At 35.4% G+C, this 15,145-nt stretch overlaps 2 protein-coding genes across 6 annotated transcripts in view; one reads left to right on the plus strand and one right to left on the minus strand.

Annotated features, from left to right (window-relative positions):
* Positions 1 to 5,085, plus strand: part of vwde (von Willebrand factor D and EGF domains) — a 33,800-nt gene extending 28,715 nt beyond the window's left edge. For 2 of the 3 annotated variants that reach the window (XM_015601045.3, XM_049466803.1), the window contains exons 27-32: positions 14 to 109; positions 2,052 to 2,147; positions 2,329 to 2,424; positions 3,643 to 3,738; positions 3,928 to 4,025; positions 4,410 to 5,085. In XM_015601045.3, coding sequence (XP_015456531.3) covers positions 14 to 109; positions 2,052 to 2,147; positions 2,329 to 2,424; positions 3,643 to 3,738; positions 3,928 to 4,025; positions 4,410 to 4,418 — 491 coding nt within the window. In that variant the 3' untranslated portion in view covers positions 4,419 to 5,085. The remainder of the gene's footprint in view (positions 1 to 13; positions 110 to 2,051; positions 2,148 to 2,328; positions 2,425 to 3,642; positions 3,739 to 3,927; positions 4,026 to 4,409) is intronic. The other variant, XM_049466804.1, reaches the window with a different exon arrangement.
* Positions 5,086 to 5,135: 50 nt separating this feature from the next.
* Positions 5,136 to 14,723, minus strand: seraf (Schwann cell-specific EGF-like repeat autocrine factor). 3 transcript variants are annotated; one of them, XM_049466809.1, is made up of 6 exons: positions 14,536 to 14,723; positions 9,434 to 9,832; positions 8,421 to 8,516; positions 8,111 to 8,215; positions 6,826 to 6,921; positions 5,136 to 5,466 (listed from the first exon to the last, which is right to left on the minus strand). In XM_049466809.1, exons 2-6 carry the CDS (start codon positions 9,666 to 9,668, stop codon positions 5,354 to 5,356), a joined length of 645 nt encoding a protein of 214 aa, XP_049322766.1. In that variant the 5' UTR covers positions 9,669 to 9,832; positions 14,536 to 14,723; the 3' UTR covers positions 5,136 to 5,353. The 3 variants fall into 3 exon arrangements, with proteins under 3 accessions (XP_049322766.1, XP_049322767.1, XP_007232419.2); XM_049466810.1 differs by having other exon boundaries at positions 9,434 to 9,778; positions 14,490 to 14,723; XM_007232357.4 differs by lacking the exon at positions 14,536 to 14,723 and adding an exon at positions 14,304 to 14,493.
* Between the last annotated feature and the right edge of the window lie 422 nt (positions 14,724 to 15,145).

Raw genomic sequence — 15,145 nt, forward strand, 5'->3', positions numbered from 1 at the left:
GTTTATCTTTCAGCTGATTGTAAGCCTGTGTGTCTGAATGGAGGCACCTGCATTAAGCCCAACATCTGTGCCTGTCCCACTGGGTTTTATGGATCACAGTGTCAGATAGGTACAGCACAACAACACACCATTGTTGCAATTAAAAGCTTTACATAAGAACTGAATAAGAATACTAAAGCCCTATCTGAACGGGATAAGTTTCTCAGGAGGACGTCTGTGATAAATATTTTACATGTCTACTCCAATTGAAAAAACAGAAGGACCAGTGAGTTTTTAGGCTTTTTCGGTCACATGACATCACGTTCAGTAGCTCCTCCATTTTCACTCGCTGTTGTGTTTACGTGGATCTCCATGGAAACATGCACCCAAAATGATGTTATGTAATAACAAAAGTTTGGGAGAAGGACCACGCCCGAACTCTACGTTCTAACTCCACCCCATATCAATCAACCGTCCTATAAATACCTCCCCTAACCAACTACCTCTCGTGACGAAAAATTCGCAACCCACCTCCTCCCCTGCAACCCCCTTTTTTTTTTCTCTGCTCTTCCACTTCTCATTAAAATAAAAAGGGGGGGATATAACTGCACGCTTCTTCAGCACGCAGTTCAGAACTCCAGCCCAAATTTCCCCGAGTTCCCTCCCCTTTTTCTTCCTTCTTTTCTACTTCTATAAGGCGTGGTCCGCACTTAGCAAAGTGTAATTACGGTGCGTGGCAGTGGACAAATAGCTATTTTATTAAAACATGAGGAGACAAAACTCAGATGTGCGTCCGGACGGGACTAAAATTTCCAGAGGACTATGGAGTTCAGTGAAAAACAGTAGATAATCAAGCCTGTTATTTTCTCAGAGGACGTCTGATCTAAAACACATACATGGTCGTTCCGGACTGTAATAAAATCACAGAGGACCCCAAATTACCCCAGGACCCCCTAAGAAACAAATCCCATCCAGATAAGGATTAAGATTGTTTATTTTAAAATGGGTTTTTACATTAAGAAAATAAAATGCTTTAAAAAAAAAAAGATTTTTTATAGATTATATTGGTTATGTTCTGACAGTGATATACAGTGCCAGTCAAAAGTTTGGACATGCCCTTTCTCATTCAATGTTTTTTTTCTTTTCTTTTGTTATATTTTTAACATTAGATTAATATTGAAGATATCAAAACTGTAAAGAAACGCATATGCTTTTATAAAGTTAACAAAAAAGTCTTAAACAAGCCAAAATATGTTTTATATTTAAAATTCTTCAAAGGAGCACCTTTTGCTTTTATTTGCCCAGTGTTGGTATTCTCTCAGTTGGCTTTATGAGGTAAAACCTGGAATGGTTCTCCAACTGTCTTAAAGGAGTTCTAGATCTAGACTCTGCGCTCCAACTCATCCCAAACCATCTAGGTTGGGTTTTTATGTCAGGTGTTTGTAAAGGCTAATATCTAATTACTACCTCTTTTTTCTTTAATATGTATCCAAATATTTGACTGGTACTGAACAGTATGTTAATTATAGAATGTGTGATAGTGCATATACAGCTCTGGAAATGTATAGGTATATGTTTAAGTAAAGTGAACATTGTTGTTTTATTCTATAAACTATGGACGACATTACTCCCAAATTCCAAATAAAAATATTGTAATTTAGAGCATTTATTTGCAGTTTTCAGATCTCAAATAATGCAAAGAAAACAAGTTCATATTCATAAAGTTTAAAGAGTTCAAAAATCAATATTTGGTGGAATAACCCTGGTTTTCATGCATCTTGGCATGTTCCCCTTCCCCTTCCTCTTGATTATATTCCAGAGGTTTTTAATTTGATAAATTAAGTGGTCTCTCATTTTTCCAGAGCTGTATGTCATCACCGTTATGCAATAGCTTTAACTTACCTTTTTAATGTTTTAGCAAAATGTGAATCTGACAGTTGCTCTTAACATTGTGTTCAAATTAAATTGATCAATAAAAAAATATTAAAAATGACTTAATGTACTAAAAATCTTTTTACATTTTACACTGGCTTTGATTGAAAGGTGTAAAGCTGCTATTTTGTGTGTTGTAGCTGTATGTAGTCCACCCTGCAAAAACCGTGGACAGTGCATGAGGAACAACGTGTGCTCCTGTCCTGAAGGCTACACTGGAAAGAAATGTCAATATAGTGAGTTTGGTGTTTCTGGTCATATGAGTTGCTACCCTGAATGTCTGCTCTCAACTCCACTGACTGTAATGAATTAAATGCAGTTATCTGAAATATAAGCCATGTGTTTTAATGAATACAAATTGAACAGATTTAATTAAAGTTATTTTATTTAATGTACATGTAAAATCTGTGTGCTTAGGTGTGTGTGATCCAATGTGCCTGAACAAAGGAAAGTGTGTGGGCCCAAACACCTGTTCCTGTGCCTCTGGTTGGAGAGGGGATGTCTGCAGCATTCGTAAGTGTACTTTTTACACAACCATCAGCAGTGGTTGGTTATTTATTGTACAACAACATTTAAAATCACTTATTATTGTACTTACAGTTTGGACACACGTTCTCGTAAATATGTTTTTTTGTATATACATTTTATAATGTGGTAAAATAATGTAGCATAATATTTTATTTATTTTACTACATTATAGATTCATATTAAAGACTTGAAAACTATGAAGGAACACATATGCAGTTAGGTAGTAGCCTTCACAAACATCTGATAAAATAACCCAGCGCAGGTGGTTTGGAACAAGTTGGCTTATAATAGAATAATGTTAGCATCAAAGCAAAAGATGCTACTTTAAAGAATCTAAAGTATAAAACCTATTTTGGCACACTTAGCACTTTCTTTACTTCATAACTGCATATGCTTTTTTTCATAGGCTTGTTGCATCAGTATTAATCTACAATGTAGAAAATGATAAAAAATAAAGAATAAAACATTAAATGAAAAGAGGTCCTAACTTTTGACTGGTATTATACTGTATTTTTCGCACTATAAGTCACACTTAAAATCCTTTAATGTTTCTCAAAATTGTCAGTGTGCCTTTTTATCCGGTTACCAGTCATGTTGTAAGGAGCAGTAAAGCCACTCCACTGAAGTACAGTGTTATGCAGGAGTTTCAGTTTTGCACCAGGGCTGGAGCAGCGTTTGCATTAGCTGCTAACTGCACGAAGCATTAGCTCTTTTGCCATTCAGGGGTGTATATTGGGAGTATAGGGAGTATAAAGGACTCTAGTCTGCGTGTTACCATGTTAAAACAAGCTACATGGGACAAACCACTAGCTGATAGCACCCTGTTTTACCGGAATACTCAGGGTTCCTCAGTGTAGCGCTGTCGGGCAGCATTTACTAGTTCTAACTGCACCTAGTGCTACCAGTTAGCTGTAAATGCTAATGCACCCAGCCTTAATGAAAATCTGGAAATCTAAGTTTACTTTAAATAAATAAACCATTTTCAGGAGAGAAATCTGTGCACTTGTTTGACTTTAAATGCAAATGTTTTTTCAAGAATTTCAGTTTTGCTTTAGATTAGCTTTACTTACATTAGTTACCTCCGACCACCATCCTGAATTGCTAAATTAGAAGGAAAACATGGTGCATAGTGTGAAAAGTCCAATATATGACTATGATCTCATAGATTGCACATAAATGATGTAATGTATGTTGTATTTGTAGCTGTGTGCTTACAGAAATGTAAAAATGGAGGGGAGTGTGTGGGTCCCAATACCTGCCACTGTCCTGCTGGATGGGATGGCTTGCAGTGCCAGAATCGTAAGTCCTGTTAAAAACGAATTGATTCATGTTGAACTGTAGTGTAGTTCATTCAGTTCAAAGACTTTACATGTACATGCAGTACATATGTTAATTCTAACTGGAACTTTTTAAAAAGTTAAATATACAGTAGTCTGTTTATACATCTGATGTGATTTTAATAAAAAAAGAAATCTACATCTGCCACAGCCATCTGCAGAAACAAGTGCCTCAATGGAGGGAGGTGTGTGCTGCCCGACTACTGCCACTGTCGCCCGGGGTACAGCGGGCCCACCTGTGCCACTAGAGTAAGCCTTATTCTTCAGTCTGAGGTTAGAGATATACTTGTTGAGGGCAGAGCTGAGAACACTGAGCAGGTTTCCACTTAGACTTTTTAAATAATACTGATCTTTCACTAGCTGTTCTGATGAACATATTTGTAAGCTTATATTGTAGATTTTGTTAACAGCATTTATTCAAACTTTTCACCATTTTCACCTGCTGCAGGACGTGTGAAAAAGGATACACGAGGCAGCCATCATGTCTAAACAAACCATAATTTGGATGAATAAAATATATTTATATTAATGCATTAGATATTTAATTAGATATGTGTTTACACTTAGTTTTTTCTGTACAATTTTATACTGTTCACTTCATGTACTTATTTAACATAAACTCTGTATTTTCAGATCAGATGATGAAAGAAGTGCAAGAGACTAAACAGGCATGAGGAACTGGCTTTAAACATCCTGTCTGTCTGTTTCTGAAAATAAATATATATGGACAAGATAGTGATGTTTATGGGTGTACGTGAACTTGCATATCTTCACTGCAATAAATGTATTCCCCCCTTTTTTTTTTTTTTTTTTTTACTTTTCTACAATTGTTTTAATGCAATTATGTGCAGAACTTTTGCTGGAAATGAGTTGATTTCTAAATACCAACATTTACAGTTTTACAAATTTTATAAAAACATAATTTTACCAGATTTCTAAGAAGCTATATGTCTTTTATCATATACTGCAGCAGCAGTAACAATGTCTAATACATAACCAAAGAAAGCACAGTGTATATACGGCTAAAAATGACTATATACATGTACATGTATACATTTCTTGAACTAAATTAGAATATATTTTACTGTCATATATATGTTTTATTTTTTTATTTTTTGAATTAGTTATACAATGCGTTTTTTTTTTTGTTTTTTTTACAAAATATGTAAATTATGTGTAATTGGAACAATACTTTGAATCTACAATGTACAATTTTGTTTAATTGTTTTATTGGTTTAAAAATATACTGGTAACACTGGGTATATGTATTATCTCCAATGTAAACTTCTATATCAAGTACCTTAACTTCTTACTGAATTAAAATAAAGTACAAAAACATCAAGAGACCTGTAATAATAGTTGTTTTACATATGTATATCAGTTTTTATATGTAGTACATTAAAATCCAAATTCTCTTTCTCACAAACACACACACACACTTTCTCAGTTACTGCAAATAAAAGGAAATATTGAGTTCCACAGCACACATAACACAAGATATCATCATAAGATAAAAGAACACACAAAGGAATAGCACCATTTTGAAGAAACACCAGTATTAGTGGGGGAGAGAATGCTTAGAAGAGTTTTTTCCTCTCCTCACACTGGGGTCCGGAGAACGGAGAGCGACAGCGGCAGGTGTCAGGAGACACACACTTCCCCCCATTCCGACATGGCTTCTTACACACAGCTGTGAGGAGAGAAAAAAGCCTGTTAGCTACTAAAACTCCTGTTCCATCTGATACTGATCTGAAAACTGATAGTTTAAAAGTTTATTCAACTGTTTTAATTAATAAAAAAGATGGCAGCATCACTGTAATCTAATAGTAACATACTAATGTGGATATAGACTCTTACATTATATTATAAAGCATGAATTCACAGACAGTTTAAAAAAGATTTAAATCTAAAAGATGTTCGTTACACTGTGTTAGAATCGAAAGACAAATGGACTGAAAGAATTGCTCCCAAATTATTTTGAATAAAAGATTTTTACAGTGGCTTCCAAAATGTGTTACAGCTCTGGAAACAAAATTGAGAGAGAACTTTAGTTTCTGAATCAGTTTCTCTGATTTTGCTATTTATAGGTCTATGTTTGATTAAAATGAACATGGTTGTTTTATTCTACAAACTACGGACAACAGAGTTTTTAGACCTTAAATAATGCAAAGAAAACACGATCATATTCATAAAGTTTTAAGAGTTCAGAAATCAATATTTGGTGGAGTAACCCTGGTTTTTAATCACAGTTTTCATGCATCTTGGCATCTCCTTCACCAGTCTTACACACTGCTTTTGAATAACTTTTCAGTTCAGCTTGGTTTAATGGCTGTTATCATTTATCTTCCTCTTAATTATATTCCAGAGGTTTTCAATTTGGCAAAGAATCAAAGAAACTCATAATTTTTAAGTGTCTTTGTTTTCCCAGAGCTGTATATTAACTTACAAAGTACAGCTTACCTATTTATACTGAGTATTAACTAATACACAGCATACTGTATAATATGATGTATACTAAATACAACATAAACATTTTTTATGAGTAATATCTGCAAATATGTATTTTTATACAAATGTAAACGTATTTTTATTCATCCATCCATTCATCTTATTACCCATTGCTGACACACTCTGTACTTCTACAATACTGTCCATGTAGTTCATATAGTGTACGTAATAGTAACCCACATATTGTTACATTTACCATGTGTGCCATAACAATATAATCATAATTCTTTTATTCATTTAAACTGCACATTAATTTATCTTAACATTGTCTTAACATTCTCTATACTCCCACCAGGGAGACCTCTCCTAAGGGTAAAAAGTGACTGGAAGACAATGGTGGTGCTGTAAAAGTTAATGTAATTAAATCCCAATTAGGTTTAACTGCACATTAATTTGCGCACTTTTGGTGTTTTTTTGGCATATGACTGTATTATAACGTATTTGTAATAAACTATAAAATTCCACCAAATCCCTGGATTCCAAACCTGGAAATGGATCAGCATTAATAATTCTGGTCTTTGTTGTGTACATGTAAGCTGACCTGTGTGACAGGCTCCCCCTAGCCACCCCTCTGGGCAGCTGCAGATTCCTGGGGCCACGCAGCTGCCTCCATTCCTGCAGCCCTGCGGACAGATAGCTGCAGAAACAAAAACCAAAACACAAGATCAAAACTGGACATAATCATCAAACACATTTATTTCAACCCCGTATGCTAGATCATATATGTTTAAGCAGACTGTGAAAAACAGGTGAGAGTGGTTTAGTTCTTTACATTAGTTCAGGATAAACCAAATAGAGTAAATAAAGAGAGCAAAATCAGACAGGGTGCAGAGAAATTTCAAAGTTATGTTTCTATGCCAGTTTCTATTGGACAAAAGGCAAAAAATGTGCAGAACTTAAGATGAAGATGCCACTACTGCATAATTTTTTCCATTCTTAAAGGTGTCTTTTTGCTAAAATCCACTTTTTTTTGTTCTTTGTGAAATACAATAGGTCTTTTTGAGTTGTATACGCATGCTGCACATAAAACTGTTCCTCAACCTCTATTGTCTGCAGTAGCTAGTAAAATAAAATATTTAGAAAAACGAGTTGATCAGGAAAAGCACCTGTGTCTATGTCAACTTGTGAATTAGTATTGTGAATTCATGACCTTCCCAACCTTGGCTCGGGTCCGCCCACAGGCAGTGCTGTCTATGCAGACAGGAGCTAACAGGTTAATTTGTCTATGGAACACCACAAGCGAAGTACAATTGAGATAGGTAGGTGTATTTTTAGAACAGTTCTTTTTCCAATGTTTAAACTGGGCCTGGACTACCCACCTCTTACGTGTGTAACTATAGGTTTACATAGGATCTCCGGTGGATTTTGCGTTTTATAGAGACTCTAAGACTGGGTCAGTGGTTGAACTGCACTTGGCAAGGCATTACACATGTTGTAAAGTAACATATGACATTGCAAAGACTTGTTATTAGCGTAAAAATGTCTTTATTTTAAGACATTTCTAACTGATAGTGTCTCGCTGCCTCGCAGTGCTGTTAGCCAATTAGGGGAAATGTGTTTGCATGTATGGAATATACACTCCTCCACACTAAAGCACCATTAAACCGGGTCACCAGAGCACTTTTTTTCACAAAAAACAGCACACATGGCATTCATTCATACTAGAGACTACAACTAGACATTTTTAAATGAAATGGAAAAAATGATGGAACGAGACTTTTAAGAATTCTTGAAAATTAAAATCTAATGCAGATTTGTGTCTGAAAGCTTGACTAAACGTTTGTGGGTATGTGTGCATTAGCATTAGGTCGATAAAGTCAACATACCATCTTGACATCTGGAGCCAGTCCAGCTTGACGGACAGATGCACTTGGCCACTCCATTCACAGCAGTGCAGTCGCCACCATTCCAGCAGCCGCCATCACACATCACTGTTTAACACAAAAACTCTGTTTAACCAAAAACACAGATCTCTATCCACCTCAACCCCTTTATTTAACTTATTTACTTACTAAAACTCTAATATAATTATTTTATTTTGCTTATTTTTCTTTGTCTGCTTTCAAAGATAAAAAAAAATGACACTGGACAACTATCAGAACAACCAAGATTTAGAAAAACACAAAGTACAAATACCTTTGTGGCAGTATTTTCCTCCAAATCCTGGAGGACATCTACACTTTCCAGGTCGAAGGCATTCCCCTCCATTTTTGCACTTTGGATAGCAGTTTGCTGAACAACAACAAAGCATAGCAGTTAAATTCAATGTGTTGTGATCGTTGCTGCTCAGTTTAACCCTTGTCAAAGATTAAAGTATTAAGCATAACTCACTAAAGTATTTACAATAAGACACACAATTATTCACCTTACAACTTTTAGACTTAAATCTACAAATAATTTAAAAACAAAATGAAAACTTCAGCATGGATTTATTCACAGCAGTATGAATAAAGTTGGTGTTTTAAATTCTTTAAACTTAGCATCACTCTGAGAAAAGGAAAGGGAATTAAATTTCTAGCTGAAAAAAAAGATAAGTAACAGTTTTTGTTTTGCTTTTTTTGCTGTTAAACATGGTGGCGGGTCAACCCTATGCAACACAAAGGCTAATAACCACAAACTTTCTAAGAAAGTATATCAACTGATTTATACACATAATAATTCACACACACAAACACACACGCATGCACCCACACAAAACCAGTCCCTCAGACACATCTCACAATTATATATACAAAAAAAATACACAATATAAACTTCACAAATTTAACGAACTCATGGAAATAGAGCTATGCTTAATGTTTTATGTCTTCTAAAGTTAGCACCACCCCAGAAAAAGTATTTAAAGTATTTAAAACACTTTATTCATACTACTATGAATGAACCATGCTAAAGTTTCCATTTTTTTTTATATTATTTTTAATGTTTTACGTTGTTTTAAAGTTAGCACCACCCCAGAAACAGTCTTAAGGGATGTTCTTAACTGTAAAACATGTTTTTAAAAAATGTTAAAAGTAATAAGACTGACCCACCAGAAATGCCTTCAATAAACTAAAAATACTATCAGTTAATTTAAACACATCAATCCCTACAAATCAAATACTCACACCTCTCAAAGTTCTATTTAAAATAAAGTTAAATGTTAACCTCACCATATTGGCAGGTCTCTCCCTCGTACCCCTGTGAGCAGTAGCAGGTGTTGTTTCGGATGCAGAGTCCAGCATGGTTACAGGGTGGATCACACACTGCTTTAACGTCAAAGACAAAAGGCAGGGAGACTCCTCTGGGAGCATCTGATCGGCCTAGACACACTCCGGCCAACAGGGCCAGAGAGGCCAGCAGCAGCTGTGTCCGCAGCGCAGAGGACGAAGGGCCAAACCCGCTCATTCTGTTCTGTCTCCACACTCACACAAGAAACTGAGCAGACTGAGGCTCCAGGAGCTGTGTAGTCCCAGTAGTCCCAGTACAGACCATTCCAAAGCTCCACAGCACCTCTACTGGAGACAGAGGAAGAAAGAAAGAGTAGAGTTTGGAGCCAGAGCCGGAGGATTCTGTGAATGAAACAATGGAAGTAATAGTGTTAAAATGTATTTCTTTAAGAGATACCATAGAACAACCACTTTTGTATTACCTTTAAACCCTTTAAATTTTCTTCACACACATTTTTTGGTATTCTATTTTACAGAACTAGTGCAATACATGCTTTATTAACTTAAAAATATTTGTATCACATCACCAAAACAACCTTTTGTAGCATCTATATTATTAAATGATCTTTTCAAAATCTCAGTAGCATTGTGACCTCAACTCCATTCTCAGACCTTGGTTTTACATTTTATTAATTTACTTATCTAATCATTTACTACATTTATTTTTGTATTTTTTGCCATTAAACTTTATTACACTTTATATTTTTTACTATTCGTTTTACTAGATAGATAGATAGATAGATAGATAGATAGATAGAAAGATAGAGATAGATAGATAGATAGATAGATAGATAAATACTTTACTTATCCCAAAGGTTATTTACATAAATATACTACTAAATGTATTCATATTTTAAAATATACCAATAATGTATTATTATTATGAAAAATATCTACTAAAAGTATTGGCTCTCGCACTCTTGACTACAAGACTACATGTAACAGTACATTCATTTCTCATCTTAGCTTTCCAACAACTTTAAAACCAAATACTTAAAACAATGAACATGAAGTTTTATTAGATTTTGAGCTACAATAATGTTTATATAACTGATCATGAGGATAAAAACAGTGATAAAGCAGGTCTATTTTTTGTTCTATCTAGTTATACTCTGATGTACTTCAGGTTTTAGTCCACAAAACAACATGAGCACAACTTCTCATGAAACTTTCATGGTCTTTTTGTAAAGTATCACATTCCCAGATGTAGGAAATGGCTTCTCCAGATGTGCGCCTAACAATCCCCCTCTTGAACCCAAGTGCAACTCCATGTTTTAGACCACTGTTCACCCAATTCTTTCTCTTAGTCAAACAATCAGTATTTGGGTGCTTGTAGATAAACATTATGCCAATAAAAAGGTACTTGTAGAAAAGTGCTGCAAATATATAGAGATAAGATTATAAATTATTAATTGATAAATATTTCTCAGTGAATATAATAGATTTCTCAGTGTAGATATTTGCAGGCAGAATATTAATTTATAATTGAGTTGTACTATATGTGCAACAGAAATAATGGAATGTATCCACTAAAATCATCATTAATCAAAGTCACAACTAGTTGCTGTGGTTTCAGGGGTCCATTTAAGTGAAACCAGTATAGGTAGCTAGCTCTCCTGTAACTGGCACAGGAAGTGAGGAACTTCTCTAATGGCCCAAACAGATGTGCATAGTTTTCTCCTCAGCAGATCTACAGCACACTTAGTTTGCAGAGAAAAATACTTCCATAATCACACTGGCCCAAAACTCCATCCAGAATGTGAAGAATTTTTCAAAGATGAAGCTACACTGTCAGACCAGACTGTCAGAGCCAAGTCTAAGTGTACCATATGGGTGTGATTACCTCTATGAGTAATATTAAATGATAACTGTACAGTAAAACTATATTTTACTGGTTTCTCAGGAGAAAGTTACCATAGATTGTCACTATATAGGCAACATAAATATAAAAATAAATGATGCATCGCCATAAATGTGGGTATGAACATACATTTTAATAAAAAAATGTTTCATACTCACCAAAATAAATGAATTAGAAATGAATGAGAGTTACACTTATATAGTGCCTTTCTAGACATCCAAGGATGCTCAGCACTCATCCACATACACACCAGTGAGAAGTGGCAACCAATCATGCACAGCATACTCTTAACCGGAAACAACAACCCTCCACCTTGAGGACTGCACCAGGCTGTACAAAGTGCCAATCCATACAGTCATACACACATTCATACATACAACCGCAGGACAATTTAGAGTTTCTCATTTTTTGGACAATTTACCTGAACTTCATGTTTTTAAACTGCTGAAGGAAACCAGAGTCCCCAGACAGACATAAGGAGAACATGGAAACTTCACCCAGATAGGGACTTGAAGTCAAGACCCAGTGCTGTGAGGTGAACATGCTAACCATTAAGGGTCAGTGTAATTTTTATCAATTCAATTGTCAGGCAATTTAAGGCTAAATTTGAAAATAAGAAATTAAGGGGGATTTATATGAGGGGCAGAGATGAAAATATAAAATAAAAATAAAATTGGAAAAATGGATAAAAACGCATTTCTTGTACACTGCACTATAAAAAAAAAATCAGTTTTTACATCCAATTTTCTATTTTTGCATTTAGCCTCAAACATTCAGAACTTCAGTGTAACTGCAATAGACTGATAGGAAAACATTAGATGAAATATTTTTCTTTTAATTTTTCCTATTTGTTTAAGGCATTGATTGACTTTTTTTCCTTTTAAAGACCCCACTTATATAATATACACCTCTATACTAAAACTATAATACGCTAAAAATTAATTTCTATTGAAAAGTGACAAATGAGAACTGAAGGGCATACTAAACTCTCTGGTATTAATGGAAGACACAGCGCCCTCTAGTGGATTTTATAATCCTACCAACTCTCTACTAAATTCAGTCAAATTAGTTATATCCACTCATGTAAGACTAGCCTTCTGTCTGATTGAATAGGGAGAGACCAAAATACTCTGTTTTGATAAAATGTGTAAGTGTTAAGATGGTCTCACATGGTCTAACTATTTTTATGTAATTTTACATAGGGTGTGAATTATACAAGGATAATTGTGGGGTCCAGTATTTATAAATGGAAATCAATGCAGCGCAGGCGCAACTTTAACTCTGTCACTGATTCTTGAACATTGTTATCGAGAATCTGCTGATATTGACTGGAATCCATGCGACCCTTAACTTTAACCAGATTCCCAGTACCTGCACTGACCACACAGCCCCACAGCATGATGAACCACTACCATATTTTACTGTGGGTAGCAAATGTCTGTCTTGGAATGCTGTGTGTTCTTTTACCACCACGCATACCGCCCTCCAAATAACTCCAGTACTAGTTCCATCAGTCCACAGCACCTTATTCCTAAAGTGGTTTGTTCAAATGACATATTTAAGTAAAATTGCTGACCTGAATAACCAATTATTTATAAAGGAAAATCATGAAAATGTTCAGGATTGCCCAAACTTTCTCATATCACTGTATGGAGGTGTGAGATCTACTCAGCTGCCTGCTCTCATTCCTGCTGTAATTTGTGCCAACTGTCTCTCAATTTGTGGACAGGTTCAATACTGCCACCTACTGGCACCACATTGGTATTGCGGCTATTTAAGGTGGACTGGAAAATCCGAATTACATTGTGGAATATAAAAAAAGCTTAAAAACTTTTGCCTCTTCATTCATTATTTTATTCTGTTATTTCTGGTAAGCACCTTTCTCGTAAAATAATTTTGAGTGTAGATTCAGAGCCAGAACCATTTAAAACCTTTGAATAAACGTTGATTCAATGTAAGAATTTCAACACTAACCAATGCACATTAGGTAATGTTACATATAGGTTGCATAAACATTTATTTATTATTTATCTTATGATATAGCAATACTGTAAACTTTTATAGCATGCTTTAAGACTGTGCTGCAAGAATATCATAAAGGAATACAGTTTGAGTAAAAGTATACGGTTTCCTATTTATATTTCTGTCTATTTTCTATATTCTGTTCTTTTAATGTCAGATAAAATATACATATTCGTGCATTAATTCAGGTCATTGGCAATTCCTTGGATCTACAGTATGCATTTCTTATTTGGTTAAAGGGTTAATCTGCTTATCAGTATTTATTTTAAGATCTGGTCTAACGTTACTTTTGTATTCGTGAAATAATTGCTTTTTATACACATCCAGTACAGCCACTAAACCCGCACTATAAAGCACACTTAAAATCCTTATTTTTTCCGAAAATCGTCAGTGCGTCTTTTGCTTGAATTTTACCAGTCAGGTTGTGAAGAACAAGAAAGCCACTCCACTGAGTGCAGAGTTATAAAAGAGTTTCAGTTTAGTTCTCCAGAACCGCTAACCGCTATTTCCCCGTTTAGAGGTCAGTATTATGGACCTGTAGCCTGCGGCTAACCCCTGTTAGCATTAGCCGCTAACCGCGCTCACTCTTCTGCTGTTCAGAGGTGAGTATATTGCACTGTAGTCTCCGTGTTTACCCTGTTAAAATAAGCTACGTGGTACGAACCGCTAGCTAATATCACCCTGGCTTACCGGTGTTACACCATAGGGTTACTCAGTGTCAGGAACCGCTAGCGGTTAGCCGCTAATGCTAATGCTCCAGTCTTAGTGCCAGAGAAATCCGGGAATCTAAGCTTACGGTAAATAAAAGGAAGCACTTTACTCTCCCAAATAAACAGTTTTTAGGAGAGAAATCTGCGTAGTTTAACATCCAGCGCTCGTTTGACTTTAAAAGAAAGTATTTTTAATCACAGTTTTATTTACTTAACTTACTTAGCTACGCGCCACCACCACCTATAATCTTCTTATAAAAAGTAAAATTGTAACAAGGTATTGTTTGGTATTTTGCCGATGGTACAGGAGAGAGTTTTTCTACCCATGGCCCTGTAGGGCTTCCGCAAGGTAACGCAAAACTTTTGCAAGGGAACTCAATGTCATTTTCTTATTATTTTTTTCTACCCATTGCCCTTTAGGGGCTCTGTAGTAAGGCCCCGTCCACACGAACCCGGGTATCTTCGTCCACAGTGGGGCGCGTTTTCAGAAAAACGCCATACCACTCAAGAACGCTGAAATGAACAGGGATTCTCTACACATTCGGAGGTTTTCTCGTCACTTCACAGCAACAACTGCTTAATTTTTTAAAAATGGTCCCGCCAGGTGCTTGTTGGTCCAGCCTGGACCAGAATCTCCGTTTTCAGTGTCCACACGCTCCGCTGGGAGCGGAATTTTCAAAAATCTCCACATTGTAAGGCTTTTTTTTTTTTTTCGGAAGGTTTTATAAATTACCCGGGTTTGTGTGGACGGGGCCTAATACTTAGAAAGTCTCACAAATCGTGTAGTTTTTATTACATTTGACCATATAATTCACAGTGCTTGCAATCAATCATTCATTCAGCTAAATGCACAAATAAAATACACAAATAAATGGATTAAAAAATATATAAAAAAACATAAAAAGAAAATTTAATAATAAGTACTGCAACATCCCATTTCATTTACAGCAGATGTATTTATTACCTACTTTGTAAAAGGGGGAAAGGGGCCCTACAGAGATGAGGGATTGTTAATACATAGAATAAATATAAAACAGAAACTCAAACTGTTATGAAGTGATT

Source organism: Astyanax mexicanus, chromosome 18 (assembly GCF_023375975.1).
Source record: "Astyanax mexicanus isolate ESR-SI-001 chromosome 18, AstMex3_surface, whole genome shotgun sequence".
NCBI classification, from domain to species: domain Eukaryota; kingdom Metazoa; phylum Chordata; class Actinopteri; order Characiformes; family Acestrorhamphidae; genus Astyanax; species Astyanax mexicanus.